The 23,723-nt window shown below is 32.4% G+C and overlaps 1 protein-coding gene across 2 annotated transcripts in view; it reads right to left on the bottom strand.

The window, feature by feature from the left end:
• Positions 1-23,723, bottom strand: part of RSF1 (remodeling and spacing factor 1) — a 113,037-nt gene that overhangs the window by 43,797 nt on the left and 45,517 nt on the right. For both annotated transcript variants that reach the window (XM_074303989.1, XM_074303990.1), the window contains 4 exons: positions 17,786-17,878; positions 15,909-16,114; positions 10,506-10,660; positions 587-2,331 (listed from right to left, as the gene is read on the bottom strand). In XM_074303989.1, coding sequence (XP_074160090.1) covers positions 587-2,331; positions 10,506-10,660; positions 15,909-16,114; positions 17,786-17,878 — 2,199 coding nt within the window. The remainder of the gene's footprint in view (positions 1-586; positions 2,332-10,505; positions 10,661-15,908; positions 16,115-17,785; positions 17,879-23,723) is intronic.

Genomic DNA, 23,723 nt, shown 5'->3' with positions numbered 1-23,723 from the left:
CACTGCAGATCTAGCATACTGCAAAGGATTCTAACAAATAAAAAAAAAAAAACACATCTGTTTTGTGAGTCACTGCAACAAAAGACAAACAGCAATGGGGGGGGAGTCTTTTTTTTGTCACATTATAAATAGGATGAATGTGGATAAAAATGAGGAAAACATTTTCTAAAATAAAAATCAATGCTTTCAAGTAGGCTATCAAATTCTACTAATAACAAACTTTGAAGGAGCACATCCGAACTATTTATTTTATACCAATTAGTATTTTAAGCTACTGAACCACAAACTGGGAAAAATTCTGGCTTTAAGAATAAATGAAAATCCTATTTAAAAATTAATCCAATTTTAAATGATCTTAGACTTGGTATTGTTCTGAAGATGCCTAAGAAAAAACATCCAAGTTATTTATCATGTCAACAAAATTAAAGGATTTAGAACAAGACTCTTAAGAGCTAGTTGAATGTCTTCATTTTAAAGTATCGCCTATCAACTCAAGGCAAAGGACTGGAGACACACAAAGATTCAAACATTTCTAACTAAAAATGAATCTATCCCTGGAGTTAAAACAGTGAGTATAGAGTTTTACCTTGTTGCCTTTAGAATTAGCATCCTTATCAGGCTTCCTAGAGCTCTCCTTTTTGTCCAGTTTTTGGACAGATGCAGAGTCTTCTGCTTTCTCTACCTCCTCCCGTTTTTTATCAGCCTTTTGATCTCTTATCTCAGCCACTTTTGCCGTGGGTCTAGAAATTCTGGGTGACCTTCTTAAAGTTCTACCAGGAGTTATTTTCTCTTCTTCCTTTCCTGTCTCTTCCTTTACTTCTGTATCCAGAACTTTTGGAGGACAGTCTGGCTTTTTCTTCCTGCTAGAGATCCTGATTGTTAATTTGATGCCTTCTTTCTGCCTTTCAGATGTTATTTCCTTATTTTCTGTTTCAGGGGTTTCTTCCTCGGGAATCAATTTGTATTTAAATTTACTTTTCTGTATGGTAGAACCCTTCTTGCTCTCTGAAGGGTCTTCTATTTTAGAAGATTGGCTACTGTCTAATTTATCAACTCCAGTCTTGTCAAGTTCCACTTCTTCCCTGAGGACCTCAGGGTCTGTTTTCTCCAGGGGAAGGCCGTCCTTATTAGGTTTTGTATTTTTGTTATCTAATCCATCCTTTTCAGAGGTTGTCTTCTCTGGGAAATCAAGAGTTTCAGAAGGTAGGGAGATCTCTGTTGCCTCTGGAGAGCATGGTGTCTTTTCTGGTTCTACTGTGCTCTTTGCTATCTCTTCAGGTATGGGACTCAGTTTTGATGTGTCCTTCTCAAGAACAGTCTTCTTAGACTTCTCTAACTTTTCTAGACATTCTAGGAGTGGAGGCCGTTTGTCCTTCTTATTTTTGGCTGAGGACTTCTCTTCAACTTTCTTGGCACAGGCTTCAGTGGTAGAAAAAGCTGTTTTCAATGAAAGATCTTCTGCATTCTCTGAAGTGTCCTCAAGAGCCTTTTCTGTTTCTGGAAGATCAGGTTCTTCATGTCCTTGTCCTCTCTGAGTAGGACAATTGGCATCTTTCCCAGATTCACTTGTTTTCATGCTTTTATTTAGAGCCATCAAGGATTCTGCCCCATTGTCTACCACCAAGCCATTTTTCTCCTTGGATGGATGACTACCCCCTTCCTTTAAACTATAGAGCTTGGTTTCCAGTTGCTCTGTCTTATTCCTTGGAGGATTTTTTTCACCACTAACTTCTCCATTAACTAGTTGCTTCCCCTCGGGACAAAAAGCCATTATTGTAGGAATTCGCTTACAAATCTCCTCCTCAGGTTTCACCTCTTCTTTCAAGGCATCTTTTGTTGGAGTCACTGATTTACACAAAGGTCCCTTGACTGGGCTGTCAAAATCATCAGTCAATTTAATTTCACGTTTTTTCAAGGGTATCTTTGCTTGCTGGTCATTTTTTAATTTTTCAGTTTCTTCAGATGATTTCTCCATACTTTCTGGAGCAGGCTTAATGCCAATCTCTAATCGCTCAGGTTCATGAATAGTCATTTTCTCTGTGCTACTTTTAACATCTTTTGGTTCCACTTTACATTCCTTTACCTCCACTTTAATAGGTTTAACATTCTCCTTGAAGGAATCACTTTCCTCTTTGGGGAGCTTTTTCTCTTCACTCTCTAGTGAAGTTTTCTCTACCTTCACTATGACTGGTGTTTTCACAAGTTCCTTTTCTTCTAGTTTCTCAGTTTTCAAGGGATTCTCTTCCAGAGTGGTAGATACAGGAAGATTTACAGATTCTTTTGCTAGTTCCTCCACTTTCACCTTCTCATCTTTCGATTTTAATTCCTCTTCTGCAAAAACAGATAAAGGTTAATTACAGAGAGGCTTTCATGGTTCTCACAAGTCTTATCATACATCTTGAAAAAAATCCCTTGAAAAAAATCTTGATTCTTTGTCAATGGAGATAAATGGCAAAATTTACTAGACAAAACCCTAAAACATAAAACAGATCAGGTACAAATCGGATAAAAGCTACATTGGAAGGTTTATATTTCAGTTTAAACTTTATACAATTTCAAGAGTATTGGTATTTTAAACCCTGACTGATGGGAATGGATATAATGTATACTTGTTTACCATTGTCAAGTTACACATTACAAGAATAAGTTATGTTACACAATAACACCAAAAGAAATGTTTCCAAACTCTTCCTTCAGAAACTTATTACTAAACTAACTTTCATCATCATCACTTCTTTTTATTTATTTCACAGGAATCACCCAAACAAAAGACTGGATAAACAATTTAGATGTTGACATTTTACAAAGAAAATCTTTGAGTTCCTCTTATCAACGACTTCCTTTTTTATCTGTTTATTTCTTCATGTATTTTTTTTTTAATAGTAACTATAAGGATGCCTTCTCCTGAGAGTTAACTAATTCTAAAGCAAAAGAGGATATTAGATGAAACAGCATTATAGAGGACTATCACTTTCCACTACTACTTTGTCAAGGATGCCCTCTAATTTGAAGACAGTGACGCTGTATGGAATATGACCACAGCAGCAACTCACCTGGAAGGGAGGGGTCAGGATTAGCCCCTCTTAAATAGTACAGACTAGCATGGATTAACTCATTGAATATGGAAGAAAATATAAATTCACACTGCAATCTTGTCTGCAGAATTGAAGATTTATAGATTTCAGTTCCCTAATTTTATAGATGAGACAACTGAGGACTAGAAATAAGTAGCTTGCCTGAGACCAGAGGTCATATGGGTAAAAAAAGTAGGAGAGATGAGATTCAAACTGAGATTGCTCCTTAGATTCCAAATCCAAATATTTTACACTACACCCAGTTACTTTCTCAAAAGTTAATGATTTTTTGGGGTGCTATTTATTCCATTTTTGTTGATCCTAGATCTATGACTGTGACTACTCCCTTAGATACTGTTGAGGTTCTATTGCTGATTATATCTTTGTCTGACCTAGCTCAGTTCTCAGACTATGTACTTGCTTACTTTATAACATCTTTCTTCAATTTCCATATACTTACTGTTGCAAAATTTCCCCACAGCATTAGTACTTGTTCGTACAGAATACCTCGAGAGATAGTCGGTGCCAAATAAGATATCAGGCAGCACCATTTCTACCTACCTTATACCCCAGGAAAGAATAGTAAACAGCTTCAAAAAAATAATGTTATATATAATCAATTAGATGATATTAAAATGTTTGGTTGAAATTTGGTGAGACTACATAACAGCAATGTTTTTATAAAATAATTCCGGTTAAACTACTCTTAAACAGTTGGATGCATGCCAAACTTTGGGGTAGAAATAAAATTACTATCTTGATGCAATCATAAAATCAGGGACTAAAGACTGTATCAGAGTAAAACAGGCATAATGATTTTTTTAAAATATGAGTTTATTCTTTTCAATGCAAATTAATTGCTTGTTCTAGCTAATCTGACCATCAAATACTGCACCTCTACTTACCAGGGAAAAAAATTTAACCTAAACACTACTTCAAGGCAAAGGATAAATCAATAACCAAGCTAGGATATAATTAAGAGCCAAGCTAGGATGTAATTAAAATAAGGCAGAAGAGATGTAAGGAAATGAAATGCTAAAAAAGAAGTTGATATTCCTTTTTTTTTTTAAATTTACATTTTTATTACAAATCACCAGATTTATACATGCAATCATGTCACAAACAGAGAATTCAAATACCATTTAGAATAAAGACTTTCAGCCAAGCACAACAGTGGCACAAGTTCAGCGATTTGTTATTTGATACCAGCTGGTGAATTAATAAACAGATGATACCAAATGTAGGACAAAATCTCTGAGCTGGCCAGAATCTTGCAGATCATGAAGCACAAGTCCCTCACTGTTCAAAAGAGAAAATTCCTACAAGGGGAATACTACGTTCCCAGGAGACAATGAATTGGGCAAAGGGAAGTCATTGAAGCTATGAGAGACAAAGAAATAACAAAACAGATTATAAAAAATAAGAAAATAGAATGTGAAACATCTTATGAGATCTGAAGAATAGATCAAAAAGAGAAAACAAAAATTGCTGGACTACCTTAAAGTTGAGAACAAAAAGAAAATCTCTACCCAATAATGTAGAAAATAATCCAAGAAAATTTTCCTGGAGTAGTAGAACATGAAGGAAAAGTAGAATTAGGAAAAAAAAATCTACTGATCATCACCTGAACTAGATCATTTGTGGAAAAAAAAAAAAAAAGAAAAAAAAAAAAAAACCAGGAATATTATTGCCAAATTTTGAAGTCTCCAGAACAAAGAAAAAAGGTTGCAAGAAACAAGAAATAATCAATTCAAATATGCTGGAGCTACATTGCACAAGACTTAGCAGCAGCTACAATAAAAGACCACAGGACAGGTCCTGGAATCATATCTAGCAACAATCAAAAGAATTTGATCTGCGGCCAAAAATATCATATTCAGCAGAATTATCTGTAATTCTAAATGAGAAAAAATGGACCTTTAATGAACTTACAGATTTTCAGGACTTCCTATCAACCAAACCCATACTTAACAGAAAACTTAAAGTCAATATCAAAGATCAATTTCAACATGGACAAATTGTTTACTTAGGAAATATATACCATATGTTTAAGATTCACATCAACAATAGGGTAGCTCAAAAGACTGGCAGATGTAAAGTCAAAATAGTAATCATGTTATACAAATGAGGTACAAAGGAAGAATAGACAGAGGCACTGGAGGGGGGAAGAGGCCTCATAGTTCTAAACACCTAGTCACATCAGGAATGGGTTCTATAGGCAACACTACATAAATACCATGAAGTACTAGTATAGCACCCTCCAAAATCCATAAAGAAATAAGGGGGGGAGGGATGGGCAAATGGGGAAGGAAAGGGAGGGATCCTTGGGCATAGGGAAGTTAAGTAATACTAAAGTAAGTTATGGAGCAGAATTTAATGAAAGAGTCAGGAAGGAGAAGAAAGACATGTGTGTATGTATATATCTAAATATGTACACTACATATATATTTTCTTAAATGTAGCTTGCTTGGGGGTGGGGATGAAAGGGGGAAAAAAGAATAAAGTAAAGTGTGTGCAGCAGAGAACCAAAGAATAACTTACGAGAAAGTAAAAGAAAAAAATGGACATTAAAAAAAAATAATGAATATAATTTCTTCTACTAATATATGTACTTTCTTGATCTTGTAATTTGTTGCTGTGTATTTTGAATCCTCCCTGATGTTCTACTGCTGGGCAGATGATAATGTTCTCTTTTGCTTTGCTTTATTTTGTTTTGTATTCCTTTTCTGTTTTTCTTAACTCTATCTTTTCAAATAAAATATATATTTTTTAAAAAGCAGAAGTAGAACACCAACTCTATCATAAACTACTCTAGCACAATTTAAAAAAACTATCATGTCAAGAAATGATCAAGAAATACAAAGAGAACATAATACCAAAAGATCAATAAAGACATCAGTGCGCAAGTCCAAAGAAAATAAGGACCATTACTAAGTTATTGTCAGTGAGAATGTAAAGAGACTAATGCAATATGAAATAACCTGTCATTTGTGCTATTGCATGATGATAAATTCCATTTTATTTCTCATGTCTATATAGAAAGATGGCAGAGTTATTATAGGTTTAATGTATTTACTCAATTTCCTACAACCCAGAAGACTTAATAGAATACTAAATACTGGAAACCAAATAGAAAATGTTTACTTCAACCTTTTTGTATTAGGAAATAATTAAGAAAAGTCTAAAAAGGTTACCCAAGCATTTATACCAGTAGAACAAAGATATTACTATATAGAACATAAAAGTGTTATCATAAGCAAATTAGGGAAAAATTTTTTACCTATCAGATCTTTGAATAAGGGAACAATTTATCAACAAATGAGAGAGGACTAAGAGACATAAAATGTATAATCCTGATAACATTACATTTAAAAGCTTCTTCTCAAACAAAACCAATGCAGCCAAGTTTGAAGGAAAGCAGAAGAAAACTAAACAAAAAAATTTTATACCGAGTTTCTTGATAAAGGTCTTATTACTCAAATAGATAGGGAATTGAGTCTAATGTATAAAAATATAAGTTATTTCCCCCAAATAACAAATGGACACAGGACATGAACAGGCAGTTTTCATAACAAATCAAAGCTATAAATAGTCAAAAAAAAATGCTCAAAATCACTGATTAGAGAAATGCAAATGAAAATAATTCAAGAATGACTAACATGACAGAAAAGCGAAATCCCCAGTGGGATTGTTGGGAAATTGGGACACTAAAGCACTGCTTTTAGAGTTGTGGACTGGTCCAACCATTCTGAGAACAATATGGAACTATATTCAAAGGGTTATAAAACTGCATATCTTTAGATCCAGAAATATCACTACTAGATCTATATTCCAAAGACATCAAAGGAAAAGGGAAAAATAGACCCAACTGTGCAAAAATATTTATAGCAGCTCTTTTTAGGGTGGCAAATAATTGAAATTGGGAGGATGTCCATTAAATAGAGAGTATCTGAGCAAATTGTGATATATAATTGTGATAAAATACTTTGTGCTATAAGTAATGATCAGTAATATAAGTATCAATAGCATACCATTATGAGCTGGAGCCTGCAAAGTGGAAGCTTATACCTGGGTCTAACACAAAGATGCCTGAAGCTTGATACTGTGGTGCTCAGAAAGCTAAAGTACTCCAAGATGGAGGATAGAAATATAAGCATTTCTTGAATTAGACTACTACAGCCAAACACTTCTGATGTTCTTGAGAAACCTAAAACTTTGATTAGAAACAAGATGATGATAAGAATAACTATCATTTTTAACTCAAAAATTATTAGATAAATGAAGTAGAGAAAAAGAAAAAGAAATGAAATTGGAGTTCCCGATGAAGAATTGGAATGAGAATGTATACTTTTTTTTTTTAGAAGAAACAAAACCATATTCAAGTCAGTTTTCCTAAAGATTTCATTGTAACAAAGAGAAATTAATAACTTTATGATACATAAAAAAACCAGGTCATAGGAAAATTCAATGGACAATTAATGCCCAAACCTAGCAAAAATATATATAAATATATATATACTAGTTATTTCCTAAGAGAATTCCCAAAATGAAAACTCCTAGGAATATCATAGCCAAAATCTAGAAAGTCTAAGTTTAAAAAATACATATGCATGGCAGGTAAATAGACAAAAATAGTTCACCTAAAATCCAGATTCTTATTATGCAACCCCATATGGGGGTCTCATAAATGAATGTGGGGAGTATAAAATTATGATTTATTATCAATAAATGTTTGATTTTTATACCAATTCCACATACCAAGGGTTATGTGAAAATTTCTCAAATGAAAAGGAATTGTTGCTAGTAGAAAATGTTTAATCAAAGCTATGAATAGTCAAACAAAAAAAGTGATCTAAAAGGGGGCAAATGTTAGTTACACAAGACCAGGCAAACATCACTATAATGAATAAGACAATGAAAGACAATACCAGAAAAGAAAACATTCAGGCTTACAACCAAGAAAGATTTACTGTGCAGAGCTAAGTCTAATCTCATTGAGAGTAAAATGGATCTTTAACAAGATAGAAGACTTGCTAAAATTCATCAAAAAGAGATAAAAATTGAGTATACACAGGGGTGAAGAGAAATATAAGAGCTGTAAAGGAGATTATAATAAATGATAAACATTTACTTAACAATAAACAGAAAAGGTTGGCAACAATAAGTAATCAGAATTCAAAAGAAACACACATGAACAAAAAGATTCACACTACATTAAAGTATTTAAAAGTTTTAATTATTTAAAAGGGATGAACAAGAAAATATAATATTTAAAGGTAATAAATTACTGTCTGTCTACCTACCTATCTATATGTATATGCCAAACTGAAAAAGCATCTAAATAACTAAAGGAAATTATAACTGATTTATTTATTTGTTTATTAAATTAACTAGTTAATAATTTAACTTATTTTAAAATCAGGTGGGAAAAAGTGAAGGATTTTAATGTACCTCTCACTCAAACCAAGACAAATTTAACCAAGATATACAATAAAGTTAAGGCCTAAATGAACTTTAGAGAACTGAAAATGATAAACATTTGGCAGTTACTAAATGGAAAAGTTTCATTTTTCAGCATGACCAATATTTTCAAAATCTGACTCTGTATTAGGGCATAAAAAACTCACAAATGCTAAGAAACAAAAATCAGAACTATTAAGACACTATTTATTGGAAACAAATCAATATAATTAGATAAAAAGTCATAAAATGAAATGATGACAACAATAATAGCCAAAGCAGTGATGAATGGAAAATTTCTCTCCCTAAACAATTTCATCAACAAAGAAGAGAAAGGACAGTGAATCTGAATGAAATGAAATGGGGAAAAAATACTACATCCCATAACTCCTAGAACTGTTAAAAATGAATTAATTAAAGAGAAGAGAAATTCTGAAAATATACAAAGATTAATAAAATTAAAAAGAAAAAGATTAAATTGACAAAGACTGTTGTCTGAAGAGAAAAAAAAAAAACACACAATAAAATAAAGTATGATCTGATAAAAATCTACTATGTAAAAAGAGAGCTAAACAAAACTTCCAGGAATCTGAAGTAAATTTTCACAAAGAATAAAGAAATCTGCTGATAAGATTTTTTATATGCATATGATCACAAATTTGACAAAAATAAAAATACCCAGATTATCGAAATAAGAAAAATTTAAATAATTCAAAATCAGAAAAAGATACTGAACAATTCAAAAATTAATACTGAAAGGAACTCTCAATGCATTTCCAGATTCACTTGGATTTACAAATGAATTCTAATCAAACATTTAAAGAACAACAAAGTTACATGTTTCAATGTCAGAAATGGATATAGTTTTAAAGAAAATATTCACATTATTTAAAAACTATTTCAAGGGGAAAAAAAGAGTTGTTCAAGTGCTACTAAAAACAAATCCTTCAGATATTGTGAAGCATTTTCCCCTAAAAACATTTGGAGGAAGATTTATAAAGCACTATATAAAAGTCATGCTTTCTACATTTTATTCCTTCTATATACTGAGCAGAACAGAGAAGCATATAAAAGATCCAGATTAAGATCAATGCAAAGAATCAGATCTAAACTGTGTTCTGAGTTAAATAGCCAGGAATGGTTGGTAATGGGCTCCAGGTGATATCATACTGAGGAACTGAAGGGTGTTTCAGGGCATAATGGTCATATTAAATATGTAAATATGCAAGATTTTAATGGGGAAGATGGCCTGGACTTGTTTTGGTTGAATCAAGAGGACAGAATTATTCAACGAATGGAATTACATGAACACTGATTTTGGATGTATGCAACCAAAAAAAGTCTTAATACTTTAAAAAGAGTAATTCCAAATTGGATTGTCAAATTTCATTGCATAAAATCAAAATAAAATTTCAAGGCATTTACTCAGTAACAGGTTTCCAAACATTAATAAATGTCATAGTTTATAGACATGTTGAATTAATAAGCATTTACCAATTTAGTTTTCATTGCTACTACACACATGATCATTTATTCATTAATCATAACAGCTCACATTTTCTATGGTACTTTTAAAAAGATTTACAAAGCATTTTCTTCACAACAACCATCTCATGTCATCTCATCGATCACACAATTAGTTGGTGGCAGAGCTGGGATTTAAACAACAGTCTTGTTACTCCAAGTACCTTTGCCATTACTGACAGCTACTTTGCAAAGTTTTATTTTATAACTGGTTAAATATTTTATTATTAAACCCTATTGAAATTATTTTTATGGACATAATAATTTGCATATTTATGTCCTTTTTTTTTAAGGAACCACCAGAAAATATTAGCTTAGTAATCTTTTCAGACAAAGATATGAATTTCTGAAACTCAAATTAAGATTCTGTTGGGAGCTGAGGAGAAATATAGGAAAGGGTGTGGGAAAGAAAAGTGAGGTTTAAAAACCAAACAAACAAAATAAAACCTTGTTTAGTTGTTTCTCCATCTTTTTTTGTTTCTTCTTCCTCTATGCTGGGACTTTCTCGGGAAGAGGTATCTTGTTGGCTAGAGTTTTTCAAAAGGGCAGGATCTATTTGAGCTTTCAGAAGTTCCAGAGTCTCAGCCAGTTCATTTCTATTTCTATATAACAGAAAGAAATATGACATCATGAAAACCCATTTTTCTGCTCATAAAAGCTATCCTACTAATATCTATAGTAGTACAAACACTACCACTGGACCCCTCAACTACTCTTTAACAGGATAAGTATTCAAAAAAGAACTTTCAATCAAATTCTTACTTTCATTATTATGGCTACTTCTACCCATGCGGATTCCAACATAAAAACAATATTCTTAAATTGATTTGACTGAAATATAAACCACCACTTGGCTCATTATCCACTGACAACCAGTGTTTCTGAGCCGAGTAAGGCTAGTGAATCCTTAAAGCCAATTTTGTAGATCAAGAACTTGTGTCTAAATAGTACAGAATTCTATAGCATGGTGAACTGTCAAAGTAGGACTTCAGGAGACGTAAAAAGAGCCATGTACAACCTGTAACATGGGGAATGAAAGTAATTAACATTCAATAGAAGGAGAAACAGATATTAAGAAGTCAGGGAGTCTTAAATGACAACTATCCAAGTCAGTTTCTTTTTTAAACTTTTTAAAATTTCCCCCCAATTATATAAATTATTTTTAACATTCTTAAAATGTTGAGTTTTGAACTGTTTCCCTCTCTTTCTTCCTCTTCACTTCCTAAGACAGTAAGCAATTTGACAAAGGTTTATACGTGTGCAATCATGCAAAACATATCTCCATATTAATCATCCTGTGAAAGAAACAGACAAAAAAAAAAAGAGAGAGAGAAAGAAAGAAAAGAAAAAAGAAACATGAATAAAGTGAAAAATAGTAGGCTTCAATTTGCATTCAGACTCCATCAATTCTTTCTCTGGATGTGCATAGCATTTTTCATCATGAGCTCTTTGTAATCCTCTTGGATCATTGTATTGCTGTGAATAGCTAAGTCATTCACAGCAGACCATCACACAAATAACATTGCTGGTATTGTATACAACGTTGTCATGGTTCTGCTCATTTCACTTCATATCAGTTCATAAATGTCTCTCCAGGTTTTTCTGAAATCATCCTGCTTGTCATTTCTTCTATCCCAATAGTATTGTATTACAACCATATACCACAACTTGATTAACACTCTTCCAATTGATGGACATCCCCTAAATTTCCAATTCTTTGCCACCACAAAAAGAACAGCTCTAAATATTTTTGTACAGATATATCCTATTCTTCTTACTCTTTCCCACAGTCCTTTCTGAAAACTCTGGAACACAGTGATATTGCTGAATGAAAGGGTATGCATAGTTTTATATCATTTGGGCACAGTTCCAAATTCTCTCCAAAAAGGTTGAATCAGTTCACAAGTGATATTTCTTTTTCTACATCTACTTATTAAGCCAATTATCTCTAAGAACTTGAATGACAAAGGGCTACCAGACTTGAAATAATGTGTCTAAGATTCCTTTAGAAGAAAAAACTATTATCAAATTCAATGGCAATGAAAACATTTGTAGTTTACTTTTAGATTTTATTTTGTTTGGGAGGGAAAAAAAGCCAAAACATAAAACTAATTCAGACCTTTATAACAAATAAAAGATTAAAAGAGGGTAATGGATTCTTAGTAAGCTGCCAACATAAAATTTGCCTTATTTACATATTTACAAAGATTCAACTTTTCTACTCATTTAGAAAATTTTAGTTCAGTTTAGTTTTAATTTTAAATTAAAATTTAAATTTAAATTTAATTTAGTTTTAATTCCTAATATCAGAAATAAAATGAAGAATGTCTTTAGTACCTGCACAGTGAGAAGACTTAATTTTTCAGATTTCAGTAAGAAAACTGAAAAAGCCAGAGGGGGCAGGTTATAAAGGACTTTGAAAGTCAAAAATGATTATGTGGAGGTGGGGTACAGCCCCTTGAGGCGGTGTCTGACTCCAGGTACTAAGCCTCCCTCCTTAGTGCTCTCAAAGCCTAGCACGCCTCCCTCCTTCTTCTCGGGCCAATCCCATTATGCCAGGTTCCTAGAGGACCTCCTCTTTTCCCCCATATCATCAGTGGGATATAAATATATGCTATCTAAGAATAAATTTCTCTTTTGCTTCACCCCTACTTTTTGGTGGTCTGTCTCTATGGGATCCGGGTTGGTGCCCGAAGACGGGTAAGTGTGGCCTACCTATGCCATCGACGTATGGGCAATAAGAATAGCTCAAAGGGGAGTTACCAGGTTAGAGTACTCCACAGGGGTGTAACAGAGAGAACAATGTTAGGGGCATGATGAGGTCTGAAGCAAGATTAAGGAGTTAAGAAAAGATGAGAAAATGGAGGCACCTATTTCAGACAGCCTTCTCAAGGAGTTTAGCAACAAAGAGCAGTAAAGATTTAAGTCAAAAGTAAGCAGGAATGGATCAAGTAAGGATTTTGTTTTGTTTTGCTTTTGGACTGAGACAATAAGGAAGAGGCTAGTGGACAGAGAGAGATTAAATATAAGTGATAGAGTGAGGCTGACAGAGGGGACAGACAATCTATCAGAGGAAACAGGATGGAATGAGAAAAAAAACACTGTGTGGTATAGGAACTGGCCTTGGTAAAGAATAAGGTCAATTCTTTGACAGAGGGGAATATGGCAGAAGGCACATGAGTGATAAGAGATAAGGAAGCAGAAAGAAGAGGAAGCTCATAAAGAAAGTTCTTGATTTAAAAATATATGTATAAAGTAAACTCAGATGAATGTGAGGAGCCACCAATGGGATTGGGGGGGACACCCAACTGATAATGAAAAGATTTGGAAAAGCCACAGTGGAAAATGGGATAGTTAGTTAATAAGGAAGGCACAGGGGGCTACCTAGCTGCAGTAAGGGCCCAAGTGAGATTATAATGGACCCAGACATAACAGTTGTGTAACTTGAGTGCTCAGAAACATTTATGTAGAAATAAAGACATAAGACAGTGTGTGTTAGCCTAGGTTAAGACTTAATGAACACAACTGATAAGGGGCCAGAAAACTGAAAAAAGAATGATGCAGATTTGACCCAGTTTACCAAAAGGTTAAAATGGGAGACAAGAGTAGATAGTACAGAAGAGAAGGTCTGAGGGGGTCAAAGGATTGGAGGTCATGGTATGAATGAAGAGAAGGATTTATCAAGGGAAAACAAAGAGGTAGAAAACCAATAGATTTTGGTCAGATAAGAAGATTCTAGTGTGACATTTAATTTTGAATAATGAAAAAAATGTCACTAAGATTTTAAAAACAGTACAATGTGTAACACATGGTAAAATACCTGATACATTTTTGATGATTAATAGAAGTCTAGATCAACAAAAAACTCTCAAAGATCTAGATATCTGGAGTTATATTGTTGAAAATACATTCTCCAAAAAAAAAAACCCAAAAAAAAACCATTCTCTTTTTTATAGGGGAAGAAAAGGGAGGGAAAGGGAAAAATGTTGCCAAATCACAGAAATTCAAGGACCCACCACACTCAAATTTGAAAATTGTTAGAATTGAAAAAAAATTATTTTATTTTTTTAGCTGCTTAGAACTAGGATGCCTACATTTTTGGTTTTGTCATTAATTAGCAGGGTGATCTTAGGCAAGCCATTTAATCTTTCTGGGCTTCAATTAGAGAACATACCTTTTATATGTCCTATTTTATTAAATTACCACAGGATATGTTCACCTTTTTCGGTATCCTGGACCCCTTCTCAGAATTATGTTTGTTGTTTATACTCATGATTGAAAGAAGTGCTATGTTTCAGTGAGAGATTACTGGAAATAAAGATGTAATTTCTCCCCATCTATGTTCACAACCCCCTAGAGGGTATGTGGATGTCAGGTTAAGAATTCTTGATCTCCAAATACAAAGAGAGTATGTTCAACTTAATGTAAGGATTGATAGGTGGATATGGTAAAGTGGTAAAGTATCATTAAAATCCCCTTTGCTTTATGTTATGAATTAGGAACAGAACAATTTTCTGGGATCCAGCTGCTTATGTGAACACAAGTTAACTCTACCCATGAGACCAGATTACCATAGTCTGAAAGAAATAGCTTTGGAAATAACTATTTTTAGTTAATTTATGCTACACCTGTTAAAATAGAATAATTACTATAGTCAAATTCACCATAGAATCACCCCAAACAGGGAACACTCAAAATTGAGATATTTTTAAAAAATTGTTTTTAAATTATTCTGAATATCTCTTAAGACAAAGAACAGAAAAAATAGGAGTGACTATATGACATCAATATTATGCAGAGCATAGCATTTTAAAATAAAATATTAGATATAACAGAATAGTTCCAATACTGTCTTGTCTGTCTGTATCCCTTTCTAAATTTCTTTCTGCTTACTGTGTATTTCTGTGATGTTTCCGTGTCCCTTTCCTTTCTTTTATTCTTTTGTTATTATCATTATATCTTGTTCCCTCTATAAATCTCCCCATATTAAAATTTAAATCCTTTCCTGTAACAAATATAGTCAAAGGAAAACAAATCCATTCACTGACCATTACAGAAAATGTTTTTGATATTTTGTTAATGATCATTTAAAAATATTCATCTTAAAAAAAAGAAAAAGCCGTTGAATTTCAATGGGAGAGTATGCAGAGAAATGAATGTAAAAGGTGTCTGCCTTGTATAATCATTGAATTCTTAATAGCTGAGCTTCTAGTATGTAAAGTACAAACACAAAGGGATATTGTAGATAAAAGATTGCAATTACTATTAAAAACAACTATCCCACCTCTTTCTTTCCCCAACAAAAAACAAAACACAAGTCAGGATTTTTCAGTTTCATATATCAAGTTAAGAAACAGAACTTCTGTAAAAGTTCGACACATAGAAAGCTGCTAAAATGAAATGGTTATAATGAAGCCTTCCCTGACACTCCAATAGAAAAGTGATTTGTTCTCTCCTCAAATCTCAAAATTGTAACCATATTTTAAATTGTCTTACAATTAACTAGGTACATGTATTTGCCCCTTAATAAGCTCTTGAGAACAGGGACTATGTTTTATCTTGGTTTATCCACAACCTCATGCTGGGTTATGCATATAGTAGTAGCTTAATAATAGTCTGCTGAATTGAATTGAATTTTTAAAATTTTTTAAACAACAAAATTGAATTGTATGCCCTGGAAGGAACAAATATACAACTTTTCCCATTTAAGTTTTCTAAATTGAATACTTTTACCTTTAAAATGTACAAGATATCAAAATAAAGTTTTAATATTTTTATTTCCTAGAGGAAACAGAACTGTGTACTGACAAAAAAATTTACTAGCAATAGTTAAAAACAGCAAAAACGTACCTGACAATACATTTCCATGACGACCCATCTTGATCATCTTGCTCTTCTATATACATTCTGACATTATGATCTTGATCCAGCTGGTACCAATACATAAGACCATCTTTGTCTCGGCCAATTGGCTGGAGGCGCATGGCATCAGCATCTTCCTCATTAATAATGTTCTTAAATTTCAGATTGTCATCAAACTGACATTCACAGAGATACTAGAAAAAAATTGTAAAATGGATTGAAATATCTCACCTATGTTTTTCCATAGTAAGAAATAATAAATTTCTTAGTTCTCTTGAAGATGCTCTATCTCATTATATTTTTATTTGGTTTACAACTAAAAGAAAAGTAACAGTTCACATGCAGTCACTTAAGGTTATCAAGTATTTTTTCTCACAAAAACAATCGAAAAATGCTAGTGCAGCTGTGGTAAGTCACATTTTATAGATTAAGGAAACAAAGAATCAAAGACTAGTCCATGGACACAGAGCTAAAAGTATCAAAGCTGGACCAGATACAATTGCAATACTAAAATTCAAAAGTGATAACTCACTTTAGTAGGTAAAATATGAACAAAAATCATATATTTATTGTTACATAAAACTAAGTTTAACTCAACTACCAACATACATAATCATGCAACATCAACATCACAATTTCAAAATTTTCCAATTGTTATCAATTTTAAATGAATTTATACAGAACACATGTATAGTAAGATTCACTTCTAAATAGTTAAATGATTTTTTAAAATATAGGTAACCTTTCAAAAACTGTTCTTTAAAAACTTAAGAAATACTCAACCTTTAAAAAGATTATTCATTCATGAGATGTTGGCTTTCATTCATTCTCTTAATGAAATGATACTCATGTCCAATTTTTAACCGTTCATAAAAATAGATGATACTTTTTTGTTTTAACTTTCAGCATACTCTTAGGGATTACCTGGATCTTGAAATAACTTTCTTCATCAAGTCTCCTAACAAATATAATTCATTCCCTAGTCACTCTACTTTTCCCTGTTCTAGCCTACGATATCTTGTGCCATAGTACTACCTGTGAAATTTGGTAACTGGCCAATTCAAGTTTTTAGGAGGCTGAGAGCCTAAGAAGGTGAAGAACTATATTACCAATTTTCCTGGTCTTCTTTAATATTTGCTTCCGGAATTCTGCAACATGAGATTTTTAAAATAAATTCTCTGATTCCTTACACTTGATCCTCATCCCAAACTGGAATCTAATTTGACAACATTTTTGATTTTCCTAAAGGGAATCTACTACATGATCAAATTAATTTATTATGTAGGAACAAGGGAGTGACATGTATTACATATCTAACATGAGCTAATCTCTGAAAAGTATAATATTTACTTACATAATTTAAGAATAAGTATGTAATCTTGGGGTCCTTTGATCATTCAACCTGTTTATAAAAAGCTTCTAATTTCAGAAGCAGTTAACCCTTCCTTAACCAGTCTGTAGAAAGAGTTCTTCCTTCACTCTGCTGGTCACTTCACTCTTCAGTAGCCCTACATGGGAAGGAGGGCAGGGAGAGCAAGCGACACTCCAATTTGGATTTAGACTTTCTAGTAATTTTATTTAAAACACAATGAGTCTACGCAATTAGGGAAGAACAGTTATTTCAAATTATTAAGTCAGTATCACAAGCAATATTAACAAAGTATTGCTATATACATTAACAATTCTTGATAGAAATCCTTTCTATCAGCATTCTTATAAAAACCCATCAAAAAGCATCTAGATTAAGAATAGTTTCTGTTCCCCCCAATAATGGTGTTACTGAATTTCAGCTGTTTTCCAAATTCAATATAAAGGCTACAAAATGTCTTAAAACAAGCCATTACAAGAAATAATAAATTTATTACCTTTAAAAGTCCCAATTTGCATTCGACACTCATTTCAAGATAGCCCTTCTTCTCCATCTCCCATGCCCAAGTGCTATTGAACTCTTGACACATCTGTCAGATAAATGTAATATTTAAATGCCTAAGAGCAATGTTCATGATATCTGTCAAATTTTGTTAACTATTACTAATAATGCACATTTTTTCCATTCAAGATTATTCAACAAACATTTATTAAGCCCCTAATATGTAACAGACTACAAAGATAAAAAAATAATAATAATCTTGCCTAAAAGAAAATACAACTAGACAGCAACAAGAAAATTATGTGATGATCAAATGTGATGGACTTGGTTCTTTTCAACAATAAGGTGATTCAGGCCAATTCCAATAGACTTGTGATAGAGAGAGTCAACTGCATCTAAGAGAGAGGACTGTGGGGACTGAAAACAGATGTCAACATAGTATTTTCTCCTTTTTTGTTGTTTGCTTGCTTTTTTTTTTCTTTCTCATTCCCCCCGCACTTTTTGATCTGATTTTTCTTGTGAAATATGATAAATATGGAAATTCATTTAGAAGAATTGCATATGTTTAACCCATATAGGATTACTTGCTATCTAGGGGAAGAGAGAGGAAGGGAGGGAGAAAAATTTGTAATACAAGATTTTGCAAGGGTGAATGTTGAAAACTATTTCTGCATGTATTTTGAAAATAAAGAGCTATTATTGAAAAAAAAAAACAATTGAAGTGGATGAATTATAAAAATGATTAATCCCCGATTTAAAAAGGCAATACAGTTCTGTGTCAGAATCAATTTATTAACCTTGATATATAGTGCCTTCAATGTTTGCTTCATAAAAAATGATTATACATAAGCTGAAGAAAAATAATAGACAGTAAACTTTTTAGCTAAAGGTGTATTTTTTAAATATAGACAAGTTAATTCTGTAATTTTTCTACAGATTTTCTAAGATTGTAGATTACATTCTAACTTCTGCAAAAACTTTTCAATTATTTGAACTCTTTCTCAATTTTAATTCTTACTGGAGTATGGTTGAAATGTAATCTCTAGAATATGCTGGCAATGTGACAGTGGGTAAATTAACTTGTAAAATAAAAAATTCTTAAGTCTTTAAAGTGTCTAAACAATTGTCAGTTTTTGATCAAGGGAGTTTTTCTTCAATGGAGTTTCTTGCGATGATGAAACTAGATTCAGATTATAAAAGCAATAAACTTTTATTTTTCTAATCAAAATGTAAACAAAATATAAAAGCACTCTGCTTAATTCATATCTTTTATATTTGTTGAAAATGTCATTTAAAAAATTTTGGAGGGAATAGGGGACCTGGTCCAGACTTGTAATTTCTTTGACAGAGATTTCCTTCCACCAAGAAAAATGAGTAATTTATTAGGTGCTGGGGATACAAAGATCAAAAGGAAACAGATTCTGTTACATATGTGCTTCATGAAAGGCAAAACCTAAGGCCTATCAAAATTACCCATCCATGTTTTGAAAATAAAAAGCTATAATAATAATAAATGTATGCTCTATGATCACAAATGGGCCTTCACTTTTGCATGGTAGATAACCTTTTTATTCTTTGATATCTCTACAGCATTTCCCTATAAAACTATAAACCTCTCATACAACTTGCTTTCAGTCAAAGACCTTGCCATCTACTCCACCCCCCCCCCAAAAAAAGTCATACATAACTGACATGAGTCCATATCCCAACTCCAATATTTTAGGAACTACGTTAATATAAAAGAGAGTATCCAAAAAGTAACTACCACTGGAAGGGAATTGGGAATATTGACCTGGAGAAAATGTATAGGTGATATGATCGATCAAGAAGCATGTATTAGTCCAGTGGTCCTCAAACTTTTTAAATAGGAGTCCAGTTCACTGTCCCTTAGACTGTTGGAGGGCCAGACTATAATAAAAACAAAAACTCACACAGTCTCCGCCCCTCAGCCCATCTGCCATAACCCAGTAGGCCGCATAAATGTCCTCAGCTGGCCACATGTGGCCCGCGGGCGGTAGTTTGAGAACCCCTGTATTAGTCAATGAATCAATGAGCATTCACTCAAGGCCCACCATGTGCCAGGCATTGTGCTATAAGAATCAGGACTACAAAGAAAGGCAAAAAATAGTCCCTGTCTTCAAAAAGCACAAAATCTAATTGGGAAGACAGCATATATTATGCAATAATATGTACACACAGGACTTTGGGAAAGAACAAGTTCAGTTTTGGACCATATGACAAAACATTCAGTTTGATATATCTGAAAGGAAGTTGGAGATGGGAGACTGGAAGTCAGAGAAAGTCAGGGTGGAATAAGTAAATCTGAAAATTATCAGCACTAAGATGATCATTAAAATCATGGAAGCAGATGAGATCACCAAATGAATAAATAGAGAGAAAATAGAGAAGAGATCCCAGGAAAGAGCCTAAAATCATGGGCTCAGCTGACATAGAGATTGACTGATAGTCAAAGCTAAAGAAAATGAGTGTTTTTTTTAAAAGACCATTGAATGATGGACAGAAACAGCTACACCCAGAGAAGGAACACTGGGAATTGAATGTAAAATATTAGCACTACTGTCTATCTACCCAGGTTACTTATACCTTCAGAATCCAATTCTTAACATGCAACAAGAAATTTGGTTTTACACACACATATATTGTATCTAGGTCATACTATAACACATTTAATATATATGGGATTGCCTGTCTTCTAGGGGAGGGAGTAGAAGAAGGGAGGGGAAAATTTGGAAAAGTGAATACAAGGGATAATGTTATGAAAAAAATTACCCATACATATGTACTGTCAAAAAAAAAATTATATATATAAAAAAAAGAAATCATTGAATTCGGAAATTAAGACATTATTGGTAACAGTGCAAACAATGTCATATATTTACTATGTGTCAGACAGAAAGTATACAAAAACACTAAAACTGTACAGTGCCCTAAATTCTGCCATCTATCTAAAATGGGAGGAAAAGAAATTGAATATAAAACTAAAAAAAAAAAAAAAAAAAAAAAAAAAATCAACTTAAGTGACTCCTTTAGGATCTTAAAATCCTAAATTAGACCTTTTTCAACTTTAAAATTAAACATTTGAAAGCAGGTATAAATGGATTTTTCATTAAAATGATAAGAAGCAACTACCTGAAACCATTCAGCAAACATTACTTGTAACGAGAATGAGTAGTCTTCCCAACAAAGTTAGGATGGCCATTACATTACAAGAAACAAGGATGCCCATTATCTTCAATATTATTAAATATTTTATTAGAAATGCTTGCAATAGCAATAAGAGAAAGAAATTGAAGGAACCAAAATGGATAATGAGGTCCTTTTTGCAGACAATGTGATAGTATAATTAGAAAATCCTAGAATCAAAAAAAAAAAAAAAAAAAAAAAAAAACAGTTGAAATAATAATTTAAGCTAAATAACAAGAAAAAAACTCACATAAATCAGCTTTTCTACATAACACCAAAAAAGCTCTACAAGAAGTGATAATAAAAGATTGCATTAAAAATAATAGTAGACAATATAAAATACCTGGGAGTATACTTGACAAGGAAATATATGAACTATATGAACATAATCATAAAATGTTATTTTATCTAGATAAAATCAGATTTAAATAATTGAAGAGATACTGATTGTTCATAAGTGGGCAAAGTAAAATATAATAAAAATGACAACTCTATCTAAAACTAATATACTTGGTGCCATCCCAATTAAATTGCCAAAAAAAATTTTTTTTAGTGAGCTAGAAAAAATAATAGCAAAATTCATTTGGAAGAATATCATAGAAATTAATGGGAAAAAAAAAAAAAAAGTAAAGGCCCACCAGTATCAAATTTTAAACTTACAAGGCAAAATTTATCAAAACTATGTGACAGTGGCTAAGAAACAGTAGAAAAGCACAGTAGTAAATGATTATAGAAATCTTGTGTTTGAGACGTAAAGATTTTTAAACACTTTTTTTTAAACACTTCCAGTGACAGAGGGAACTCACTCTGTAACTAGGTATTCTTTATGTTCTAAAATATTTATAGAAGTTCTCATTGTGTTGCCAAAGAACTAAAATTTAGGAGATACTCATCAAATAAGGAATGGTTAAATAAGTTATAATGCATGATCATATCTGTTTATCATGAAATATGATGAACAGGTTGCTTTTAGAAGAAACATGGAAAGACTTGTATGAAATGATGAAAAATGAAATGAGTAGAACCAAAAGAATATCATATACAATAACAGCAATATTGTTCAAAGAGTAATTGTGAGTAACTAAACTATTCTAAGTTATAGGTATTCAAATCAACTACAAAAGACCCATTAAAAAGATGCTATCCACCTCAAACATTGGCCTTCTGCAGTGTGGGGTTAAAAGGGAGACTAGGAAGATAGTTCAGAACTCAAAATGTAAGAGCAAAAAATAAATATTTTTTAAAAATTATTTTAATTAAACTGGTACTTGTCAACAACAATGAAAAATAAATCTCTTCATTTATTGCCATGTTCAAATATAACTTAAATACTGAAGTATGACTATTTTACATAAATTTCACCATTCATATTCTATGAACAGATAATACATATACCCATTACACATATACATACACATTGCACATACATGTAGGTATAAAGAAAATGTAATTGGTCATTGAAAGAGTTGAAAAGCCATTTCAATCATCTAGTCTAAATCAGTCATTTTACAGAAGAGGAAATCAAGTCTTAGAAAAGGGACTTGTTTACTTAGTTTAATGACAGCTAGAACTAGAAAACCCAGGTTTCCGACCCCCTCAATTAAGTGCTGTACAACACATGTGTAATAATGACAACAAAAATGATTATTACTGAGAACAAAATATCACCCATATGTTTAAACATCTCTTCCCTATACAGAGTGCATTCCTCACAATATCCAATGGCGTAGGTAAATACAGATATTATTCCCATTTTCCAGATGAAGAAAGTGAGAGCTTTTAAGAGAGATTCTATGTCTTGCTCTTAGTTACAACACTAATTACTGTTTTATAATAACTGTTCTGTAAGTTATATAATCAAACCTTTAACAAGATTTCTCAAAAGTTCATTTAAATTCAGGTTCCTAGAATCTCAACATCCCTGTTCCTCATTATTACTAACTACCATATCAGACAGAATAGCAACTTTAAAGATGCTCTAAAAGATATAATCTTATCATTTTAAATCTTTCTTCTGATATTATATTCCAGAGACTCATCAAAATCTATAAGAAAATTTTATCTATTTATAAAACTGGATAGGGTTTTCTTGGCTGTGGTTGTTTTTGTTTCAGTGGAATTAATTTAAAACACATGTCAAGTATATTTTATATAAATAGGAAAAGAAAAATTTAAAGGATTTAGTAATTTTAAATATTATACTATAACAATATTGTCTCTAAGATCATAGGTCAAATGAGCATCAAAAGACTGAAAACTTATTTCTACTCTTAAGAATTCCAAGTTTAAATACTGTATGATGATCAATTCTGATGGACATGGCCCTCTCCAACAATGAAATGAACCAAACCAGTTCCAATAGAGCAGTAATGAACTGAACCAGCTACACCCAGCGAAAGAACTCTGGGAGATGACTGTGAACCACTACATAGAATTCCCAATCTCTCTAATTTTGTCTGCCTGCATATTTTGGATTTCCTTCACAGGCTAAATGTACGCCATTTCAAAGTCCGATTCTTTTTGTTCAGCAAAACAACTGTTTGGTCATGTATACATGTATTGTATTTAATTTGTACTCTAACATATTTAACATGTATTCATCAACCTGCCATCTGGGGCTGGGGGAGAGGGGGAAGGAATTGGAACAAAAGGTTTGGCAATTGTCAACGTTGTAAAATTACCCATGCAAATACCTGGTAAATAAAAACTATTAAAAAAAAAAAAAAAAA

Source organism: Sminthopsis crassicaudata, chromosome 3 (assembly GCF_048593235.1).
Source record: "Sminthopsis crassicaudata isolate SCR6 chromosome 3, ASM4859323v1, whole genome shotgun sequence".
Taxonomy (NCBI): Eukaryota; Metazoa; Chordata; class Mammalia; order Dasyuromorphia; family Dasyuridae; genus Sminthopsis; species Sminthopsis crassicaudata.
Note: the sequence above shows the minus strand (reverse complement) of the source record. Positions and strands in the feature narration are given on the sequence as shown.